Here is an 11,226-nt window from a genome sequence, read left to right on the forward strand (position 1 = left end):
TTGCTTAAAATAAACTCAGTTGACAGTGAGAGGATGTTTCTTTTTTTGCTGAGTTTACATTTATTTTCATATTTGTACTTAAACTTCTTCAAAAGTGACTATACCTCAGCAATTTATTTTAAAAAATGACCAGAAAGGTGAGATTTGAACCTTTCTTGGAGTATGCAGCATTACAGTTCTATACATTATAAAATGGTGTACCATTTGAGGTTCTTGACAATTGCAATTAATTACTTGGGAAAAGTCCCTGAAAGTCCTTGAGTGTGACTTGCCAGTGTCTGTATAAACCCCGTTTAAAGGTTGTATATTCCTAGACCTAGGTTGTTGTATAGGTGGAGTTATGGGCCAATTTGCGCATATTCACTTTCATTCCTCTAAGTACACATGTAGAACTTCATGAAAATCMTTGTTATTTTTGTTTCAAACCATTTTGAAATGTTGAKCCCAATGTCACACTATTTATAGAAAGAMCAAACTGCACTAGTTCCTACACAGTGTTTTAAGAATGTACAAAGCGGTCATATCTGTGACGTTATCAAGCGTAAAGTTAATGTGTTCTTTCTGTCTGTCACACAGAGGGTGAAGACATCATGGATGACGACATGGATGAGGAGAATGTTCCGGCAGCCTTAYCCACCGTGCCTCAACAAGCCATGCAACCCGAGTTGTACAAGACTGTGACCCCCACTCCCATAACCCCCACCACCTCCATCCTCACCCAACACATCTCCAGCCAACACAAGGCCCAAACGTACCCCCACCCGCTGTCACCCCTGGCTGTCTCGGCTACATTCTCCAYCCCAGCATCCAACATCACCACCACCCCTATCCAGGCCATCCTATCGTCTCACACACACACCGTAACCTCCCCTAGCACCCTCTTCCCGGCTCACACACACATGGTGACTGCCCACGCTCATACTCACATGGTAAAGGCCCCCAGCCTCCAGCCCACGGTCATTGCCCATGCCTCGGCTTCCCACGCCTCTGTCATCCAGGCCGTCAACCACGTCATCCAGGCTTCATCTGGAGGAGCCAAGCACATCACCCATCTAGCTCCCTCCTCAGCCCCAGGGCACCACCACCAGCCCATCGGAGACATCCCCATCCACCCTGTTACCCACCTGGGCCAGCACCATCTACCCACCATCTACCCCCAGTCCGTTGCTGTCACCCAGCCAGCCATGGTGGGCCACATCACCCATACTCTCGCCCAGGTAAATGGTACTGYCCCCAACCAGGGCACAACCACCATCATGGGAAAGCAGGCGGCAGTTGGTGCCCAGGTGGTGACACATCACCAACAGCTGCTGAACCCTGTAACTATGGTGACCATGCCTTCATTCCCCGTTAGCACTCTGAAGCTAGCCTGATCTCTGAACCAGGCCAGAGCCATCCTGAAGCTAGCCTGAGAACCAAGCTAAATGAACAGGCCACACCCACCCTGAGGTGGCCAGAGTCAGGCTGAAGTCGGAGACAGACCTCCAGATCTGGAGACCATCGGCCTCAGAGCAGACCAGCCGGACAGGAACCAGCCCAGACTCAGAGCCCCGGGCAACTGAAGCAGGCCCAGAGTGAGGCAGGCACCAGGACTACTGTACTGACAAACAAATGTAAAAGTCTTCATACTGGACGCAAGTCCTCATATTCACTGATGATTCACAAACTGCATTATTAACTAACCTGATGCATTACAGCTGTCAATAAGAAGTAACTCAGAACATTCCAAGAAGAAACTATAAAAATGTAATTTAAAAAATATATATCTTTATAATGGTTATGAGAGGTGAACGACAGCCAATGTTGTTGTTGGGCTGAGTATGATGTCCAGGAGGGTAATGTTGATGGAGTGTGATATTGTATAGGATGCAGTGTAGAAAATCACATGGAGACATTCTCTGTCTGGCCTCCTCYGTGTTCATATCTACAGAAGCAAAACAGTAGCTAATAGTGAGAGAAGGACGTCATCCAATGTCRAAGGCAGTCAGACCTGCATATTTTCATTCAAGACCGGTTTTTATATTTCTGGTACAGGGTCATGTATTCCACAGCCAAGAGTATTTACAAACCACACTACTAATGACTGTGGTGGTGCCACTATTTGCTATTATGAAAGCACCAAGGTTTTAGATTTAACTGAAGTCTACCACTGCTATCAGAGGCCAGGGCCTGTATTCACAAATCACCTGAATAGTTGTGCTGATCTAGGATCTGCCCGTATAATCTCATTCATTATGATTATAGTCTAAACTGATACTAAATAAGCACTCCTACTCTGAGACACTTTGTGGATACGGRCCTTGATGTGACCAGAAGGCAAAGCATCCAATTTCAGACCGCTGAATTGGGGTCAGAGAGACTGGCTCTCTGGYTGTGTGATTGGTAGGTGTTGGCACGTCAGCGTCAGCATGGGATCAGTGTGTGTGTGTGTGTGTGTGCTAACAACTAAGCGCCATAAAGGAGCACATTGAGGACATGATTGCTGGGACCTCCCCTTCCCACTACCCAGGCACATGGCTGTGAAGTGAAACCTAAAACACGGCCTGGCYGTTCTTCTCCCACTGCAGCGCTGTCATATTACTGCATGTACCACAGGCTTCCCCTGCTGGTGGTAAACCACAACTGCATGTAAAATGAGATTGATTGAATGGTCATTGAGTGTACTAGTTTGTAATAACATATATTCAGTGTGTGTGTCCCAGGCAGGAATCAAACCCAAATGCTGGCATTACCAGTTCCACCATGCACATCTGAACCAGGTGATGTAAAGTATAACTGTGAGGACTTTTTACAAAACTGAACAACCACTCAGTTTAGCACAGGAGTAAAACTACAATACTCAAGTGGCTACATATTACCACGATTTAATATATATTTTTTACTAATGGCAGAGCAGGAGCCATAGCAGGCACAATCACTGTAAATTGTTCCTGTAGTATCTATGTATGTGTAATAAAGTAGCTATATAGTGAGGCATATCTTGTTTGTGTTGCAGCAGTGATCTTAACTAAGGCCTTCGGCAGTGTCATGGTAGAGCATTGAAGTGAATGTGGCAGTTTGGGGTTAAACGGCATGGTCGGGCAGTCACCTACGCCATTTTATCCTCTTTCCACCACCCATATGAATTATCTGGTATATCAACTCTTATCTAGATTCTCATGTTAGCCGTCCACTGCRCTATTACACGACCTGTGTAGCTGAGATTMAACTTTTAACTTCTAGCACTTTGATATGCTACTTAATAACCCCAATTAAAGCAAAACTGGTTTACAACTGTACATAGCACTCGCAAAAACAGCACGTGACTGTGTCCCTCTTCACTTAATCTGAATGTTTTTGTGTGTGTGTCTGTCTTTGGAAGAATGGACATGGTAGTCATAACATTAAAAAATATATATTTGATCAATCTTTGTGTGGAATGGAACAGTATGTATGTACACATTCAATAATGGATTTAGTGTATTTTAAAGATTTGCCTGTTTTTGCATGTCGATTGGTGATTTTGGTTCATATGTAGATTTTTATGCCAGCTGTTTTCTGAGACCATGTACAGTACTGTATACCGCGGGAGAGCTTTGAGCTCTTTCCACAACGTTTGTGTTTTCCCTATGGAGAAAGTGGAAGTTCTATATTGCCTGTACATTTTGGGCTGCGTTTAGATCTAATTGTCCATTATGTAAAAAGAGAATTTAAATGCATAAGTGGAAAATTCTTAAGATAGTTAATAAATCTTATTACATTTATAACTTCTTGCTTTGGTCAATTTATTTGATCTACATTTTTAGGGTGTGTGTAGGCTCACTTAGCAACACCCTATCGCAATACAAAGTAGGACTAGTAGAAAATGGCTAGAATGGAGAGCCAAGATGTTACTTCCTTTATTGTATTACAATTCATTGCATCCTTTCTCTTCCTCAATGACTTTATAAAGTGCTGGATTCAATCCGAGCGAGCTTTGTCCACAATGCACTTTTTCAGAGCCCACATTCACGGTAAACACTGCATATGTCGGCTCAATGGGAAAATGCCTTTTTTGGAGCGTTGCCAATCTGCGCTCAGATTGAATCCTGGCCAAAGTTATTTATTACAAATATATTCAGAAAAAGTAGTATGACAACATTCTTATAAAACAAACAAAATCTTATTTCCTACTTTTGTTCTAGTGTGTGATTTGACTGGGTCTGTAGGTGAATCTCTAAGCTTTTGATGGATGAGGATAGAACAGGTAAATTGAACAAATATAATCAGGGTCCAATGTTGCTTACAAAGAGAATGTGAAATAAAAATATTTTATTCTGATTATTTCAATACATTTTTCTGGCACTCATGATACTAATAATCCAAACAAATGTATATTTTTATGTCTCATGACTTGTTCCTTGTGAATGAACTGACATTTGCACCTGAGGAAAATAAATACATATGCACAACTATTCATCTTCATGAAAAAAAAAAAATGTGTTTATTAAAGTCAAAATTCTTGGGGGGAAAYATGGGAGTGGAAAATACCTAAATGATAAGTAATTATAATTTCTCTTGCGTTGAGTGCATAATATATCTACTATAATAAAAGCATCCACTCATACATATCTACTTAATGTACTTCAAAATAGTGGGTGCATACTTACTGTCCACAAACAATCAAGAAAAATATCACACATCAAGAAAAATATCACCCATGGATGAAGGCCTGCTACATCAGACACCTCTATATCAGACACTATACACACAAACAGGCACCTTACTGAAGTGACCCTGTCATTCTCTAGCCCCCTGACCTCTGGCAGAATAAGGGCCTTGTCCTGTCTGCTTGGTCCCCAGGCCAGCATCTCTTGGCTGGCACATAGCTAGCTCAAGGCTTCTGTTTTCTCTTGGGTCATGTTCAGTGAAAAAAAAAAATATGAAAAAACTTTAAAATGTGGAGTTAATGCTGGAACTTGTCAATTTGAGCCAGGATTTAGTCAGATCTCAGGTTTTGCACTGCGGCTTTTAAAAAGGCAATGTTCTCTGCGTTCGCAGAGATCACATCACGTAAACGCTGCATATGTCAGCTTAATCTGAAATTGCCTTTAAAAGTCGCAGTGCCTATAATCGGATTGTATCCCAGTCTAAGAACACACATTTTCATTTTCGCTGCAAAACGTTTTACTACGACCTGTAGAGCTGCAAGTCAACAATATTCCAGAAAACTCTCAAACTATCATTACAGATATCAGAACTGTAAGTAGTGGGTGTCCTTTTTCAGTAAAATACAAGAATGAACAACCCATGGTTGAGCATGCTGGAATTGGGAGAGTGAAGGACATTAGTTAGCCCTATTAACATACATTTGTCAAAAAAACACCCAACAGTACTTCAGTAACATTTGTTGAAATTAAAAAAAAAAATTGTGAAAAAATGACATTCCACGACAAGGAATTTCTCGCTGTTCTGTGTAGCAATGCAAATAAAAGCAATAGCAAGTGATAGATGCAATCCCGTAACAAAAACATTTACAAATGTAACATTGTAGAAAAAAAAGTATCACATATGATCTGTATGACCATCTATAGTATTGACCTTTAAAAAAAATGCTATTGGGAAAAAAATTGTGCATGAMAAAAAAAATGTATTTGGGCAGGCCAACCTCCTTCACAACAGACCTCGTCAAACCTTAACCTTGTTAGTTAAGACCACACAACTACATTTGTTATGAGATAAACTTTCAAACACCTAGCAGAGGGACAGGACAACACATTCCCTACAGTCTACCCCTTAACCAATGTCAGGGTTAGAGTTCACTAAGGAGAAACATCAATGAACATTGAAGTGTTAGCAATGAACTGGAAGGCAAAACGTTCTCATGAGAAGACCACAGGTAAACTATGAGTGGAAAGAGGGCAGGCAGGACCCGGCCGTAACCCTTTAAGGACAAGCAGGTGGTTAGTTCGGTGCTGTCCGGCCCGGTGTTGTGCTCAAGCAATGGCACTCGACAGGAGTGCCCGTGGTTACTGTTARAGTTTCCACAACAGGTGTGGAGACACAGGACTTCCATGTTGTTGGAAGAGAAGGCAAATTCTCTCCATGCCACCTCCTGTCTGTGAATACCTCATGCCTGGTCGTGGATCAGTCTCTGATAGTGAGGGTTATTGACTAAATGAGGAGTGGTGGCTGTCGGGGTTGGATGAGCTGGAGTAGACAATGTTTGTGGAYTAGAGTAGAGTGGTACTAGGGGTGCCCACCCTAGTAGTGGAAAGAGGGGGGCTGCATTTACAGAGGGACAGGGGTTSTAGTAGTAGCCTGGGTTAATAGGCCTCCTTCTGCGTGTGCATCTGTTCCTGGATCTTTGTGAGCATCTCTTGCATTCGCCGCAACTGTGGAGAAAAGAGACAAGAGGCCGCTGTCAGTCAAACACCTGGGACATGAAGCAAAACACAAAAACACAGAATGAAGTAGGGACTGGGGAGATGCTCACAGGCTTTAGGAACTCTCATCCCAATAACCAAGCGCTATCCAATCATAACAAAGCCAGCTATGTGACAACAGATAAATAGGATTCCCCATACCAGCCTACTCTCACCAGACTATCAGATTATTAAGTCATATTGATGGATTCCTATAATGCTAAACACTACTTCTGCATTTGCAGAGATCTGACACAGATCTGATTGTCTCAGAACACTACAAATGCGGAAGTAGTGATTGTCTACATTTCATGACTGCAATGTAGGTGGCATGGAAGGCAACCATTACTTCCACATGACTGCACCAATAACCAAGCCCTATCCAAATCACAACTAAGCCAGCAGTGCTGACAGACAACCGATCGATACCATTTTCCACCCCAGTCTATTCTGTCTTTAGACCATGTGACCTGATGATGATGGATGCGTGTGTGTTCAGTCATGTATACAGTTGTAGTCTAATGAGTGAAAGACAGGCTGAAGGTGGCCTGGAACATGACCACTACTTCTACATCACTGCCCCAATGACCAAGCCATATCCAATTGCCCCCCCATTCTACTCTGTCTGGAGACCATGTGACTGAGGCTGGTGACTGTGTGTGTGTTCAGTCAGGTATACACATTCATTTCTGTAATTACTACACACAGAGCCTGATAATTCAATACTGTGATATGAAGTATARGTGTGAAAGATATGGCACTTGCAGAAACACTATTATTTGCCCTTCATAGCATTCCCCCAATCCCACACACATATCAAAATAGGATGAAATTAAGGTGACAGTTTTGTGTTTCCAACRTTTTAATAATGGGAAGGGTTACATACTAAAAATGAGGAAATAGCAGAAAAGAATGTATTATGTTTTTAATGGCTCATGTCATTCAGGGGGGAACCTAGCTTGAGATGCACAAGCTTAACTTTATTTTTGCGTAAATTATGTATTGATATCAATGGAAGATCTGCACCAAAACTCAAGCTGCACAAGTGGGTTTCAGGGTAGGCTTCAGGCATCAGATTCAAACCTCAGGTTAGGGTATTTTTGCTAAAGTATTGTTAAGGTTCTTTAAAGTTATCAGTTTTTAATCAGAAAATATATACAGTACCCGTCAAAAGTTTGGACACACCTACTCATTCAAGGATTTTTCTTTATTTTTACTATTTTCTACATTTTAGAATAATAGTGAAGACATCAAAACTATGGGAAGGTGTCCCATCCTATGTTATTTCATAGTTTTGATGTCTTCACTATTATTCTACAATGTAGAAAATAGTAAAAAATAAAAACCCTTGATTGAGTCGGTGTCCAAACTTTTGACTGGTACTGTATATAAATAATATAAATAAATAACTATTTGAAATTGGCACRATGGTGCTTTTGGACAGGGACAGACTCAAACAGGGAGAAGAGAACCACACGAGAGCTTCTTTYCATCTACAATACTACTCTACCCAGGCAGCGTGACCTGGCATATTATATTCTACTGCCAGACCTGGGTTCAAATAGTATTTGAATATAAAACATTATTTGTACCCAGATCTAATCGTCTCTTACAGGTCATGTGCACCTCATGGCTGGGTGCTGTTTTAGGGGTGCTGCTGTAGGGGCCAACTGTCACCCCTGACCCTTCCTCAGACCAGAATCACCACACCTGACTGGGGYCTTCWGGGGCACCTGTATGTATTCATGGAATGTATATACAATATGATTGACAGCCTGGAGGACTCAAGAGGCCACAGGTTCAGGCCCTGGGTCTAGGCCCGGGTCAGAGTGGGGTTCTAGGGGTYGGTCTGAGTGCTCATCGTAACTGTGCTCGTGCTCTGGTTCATGCTCTGAGTGTCGTTGTTGTACCTCTTCATCTTTCTCTCGGATCAGCTTCTCCGTCTCGGTGTCTGTGGTACTTGGTATCACAGGGATGGGGAAGTCTGTGCCGCTCTCCCTGGTCAGTTTACTACGGGAGTAGAGTGGAGAAAGACAATATGGTTGACAGTATGTGGGTGTTTATTTTGTTAGAGTTTGTAACTATACAGTACCAGTCAAAAGTTAGAACACCTACTCATTCAAATGTTTTTCTTTATATTATAGAATAATAGTGAAGACAACGAAACTATGAAATAACACATATGAAATCATGTAGTAACCAAAAAAAGTGTTAAACAAATCAAAATATATTTCAGATTCTTCAAAGTAGCCACCCATTACCTTGATGACAGCTTTGCACATTCTTGGCATTCTCTCAAACAGCTTCACCTGGAATGCTTTTCCAACAGTCTTGAAGGAGATCCCACAAATGCTGAGCACTTGTTGGCTGCTTTTCCTTCACTCTGCGGTCAAACTCATTCCAAACCATCTCAATTGGGTTGAGGTCGGGTGATTGTGGAGGCCAGGACATCTGATGCAGCACTCCATCACTCTCCTTCTTGGTTAAATAGCCCTTACACAGACTGAAGTTGTGTTGAGTTATTGTTCTGTTTAAAAACACCAAGCGCAAACCAGATGGGATGACGTATTGCTGCAGAATGCTGTGGTAGCCATGCTGGTTAAGTGTGCATTGAATTCCAAATAAATCCCAGACCGTGTCACCAGCAAAGCACCCCCACACCTCCTCCTCCATGCTTCACGGTGGGAACCACACATGCGGAGATCATCCGTTCACTTACTCTGCGTCTCACAAAGACACGGCGGTTGRAATCAAAAATCTCAAATTTGTAYTCATCAGACCAAAGGACAGATTTCCACCGTTCTAATGTTCATTGCTCGTGTTTCTTGGCCCAAGCGAGTCTCTCCTTCTTATTGGTGTCCTTTAGTAGTGGTTTCTTTGAAGCAATTTGACCATGAAGGCCTGATTCACGGAGTCTCCTCTAAACAGTTGATGTTGCGATGGGTCTGTTACTTGAACTCTGTAAAGTAATCTTTTGGGCTGTAATTTCTGAGGCTGGTAACTCTAACGAACTTATCCTCTGCAGCAGAGGTAACTCTGGGTCTTCCTTTCCTGTGGCGGTCCTCATGAAAGTCAGTTTCATCACAGCGCTTGATGGTTTTTGCGACTGCACTTGAACTGGATGCAGTGAGCCCTGTAGTTCTCATAGTGGGTCTCCCGTGTCACATCCTTCAGGTCCTGCATGTGTGTCCTCACCAACATGTTCCTCAGCTTCACAAAGTCACAGTGGCCGAGTTCTCCACTGTCAAAGTAACAAGAGTGTTTGGTTTAGGGAGTGTTTCCCTAACCTTTCATGTCCACCATACCGGTTCAACCCTAACCCTAGTCTATACCCACTAGCCTAACCCTAGTCTCATACCCACTAAACCCTAACCCTAGTCTATACCACTACCCTAACCTAGTCTACACCGCACTACCTACCTAGTCTACACCCACTACTCTAGTCTACACCACTACCTAGTCTACACCCACTACCCTAGTCTACACCCACTACCTAAGTCTACACCCACTTACCCTAGTCTACACCACTACCCTAAGTCTACAACCACTACCCTAGTCTACAACACTACCATAGTCTACAACCACTACCCTAGTCTACAACCACTACCTAGTTACAACCACTACCCTAGTCTACACCACTACCCTATCTAAACACTACCTAGTCCTACAACCACTACCCTAGTCTACAACCACTCCCCTAGTCTCACCACTACCCTACCTGTCTACAACCATCACCCCTACCCTAGTCTACAACCACTACCTACCCTAGTCTACAACCAATACCCTACCTAGTCTACAACCAATACCTAGTCCTACAACCAATACCCTGTCTACAACCATACTACTACCCATCCTAGTCTACAACCAATACCTAGTCTACAACCAATACCCTAGACCCTAGTCTACAACCAATACCCTAGTCTACAACCACTACCCTAACCCTAGTCTACAACCAATACCCTAGTCTACAACCATACCCTAACCCTAGTCTACAACATACCTACCTACACACCTACCACTAACCCTAGTCTACAAACCACTACCCTAACCTAGTCTACACCACTACCTAACACCTAGTCTACAACCACTACTACACCTAGTCTACAACCACTACCCTAACCCTAGTCTACAACCACTACCCTAACCTAGTCTACAACCACTACCCTAACCCTAGTCTACAACACACCTAAACCCTAGTCTACAACCACTACGCTAACCCTAGTCTACAACCACTACCCTAACCCTAGTCTACAACCAATCCTAGTTACAACCAATACCCTAGTCTACAACAATCCCTAGCTTACACCAATACCCTAGTCTACACCAATACCCTAGTCTACAACCAATACCCTAGTCTACAACCAACACCCTAGTCTACAACAATACCCTAGTCTACAACCACTACCTAGTCTACAACCATACCCTACGTCTACAACACTACTAGTCTAACAACCAATACCTAGTCTACAACAATACCCTAGTCCTACAACCAATACCCTAGTCTCACAACCAATACCCTAGTCTACAACCAATACCCTAGTCCTACAACCAATACCCTAGTCTACAACCAATACCCTAGTCTACAACCATACCCTAGTCTACAACCAATACCCTAGTCTACAACCAATACCCTAGTCTACAACCATACCCTAGTCTACAACCAATACCTAGTCTACAACCAATACCCTAGCTACAACCATACTCCTAGTCTACAACCATACCTAACCTCAGTCTACAACCAATACCCTAACCCTAGTCTACAACCAATACCCTAACCTTAGCTTCATGTCCACATCCCAGGTCAACCCTAACATAATAAGACTCCCGACACACAATAACTAAA

The 11,226-nt window shown here is 42.8% G+C and overlaps 2 protein-coding genes across 2 annotated transcripts in view; one reads left to right on the forward strand and one right to left on the reverse strand.

The window, feature by feature from the left end:
- Positions 1-3,406, forward strand: part of LOC111982682 (max-binding protein MNT) — a 36,465-nt gene extending 33,059 nt beyond the window's left edge. The window contains exon 7 of the mRNA XM_024014299.2: positions 577-3,406. Within this exon, the coding sequence (XP_023870067.1) occupies positions 577-1,373 (797 nt within the window). The 3' untranslated portion in view covers positions 1,374-3,406. The remainder of the gene's footprint in view (positions 1-576) is intronic.
- A 450-nt stretch (positions 3,407-3,856) lies between these two features.
- LOC111982668 (septin-5) overlaps positions 3,857-11,226 on the reverse strand; it is an 18,520-nt gene continuing 11,150 nt past the window's right edge. Inside the window, exons 11-12 of the mRNA XM_024014290.2 lie at positions 8,294-8,393; positions 3,857-6,353 (exon numbers count right to left, since the gene is read on the reverse strand). Of these exons, the coding sequence (XP_023870058.1) occupies positions 6,285-6,353; positions 8,294-8,393 (169 nt within the window). The 3' untranslated portion in view covers positions 3,857-6,284. The remainder of the gene's footprint in view (positions 6,354-8,293; positions 8,394-11,226) is intronic.

This window comes from Salvelinus sp. IW2-2015, linkage group LG22 (genome assembly GCF_002910315.2).
Source record: "Salvelinus sp. IW2-2015 linkage group LG22, ASM291031v2, whole genome shotgun sequence".
In the NCBI taxonomy this organism is placed as follows: Eukaryota; Metazoa; Chordata; class Actinopteri; order Salmoniformes; family Salmonidae; genus Salvelinus; species Salvelinus sp. IW2-2015.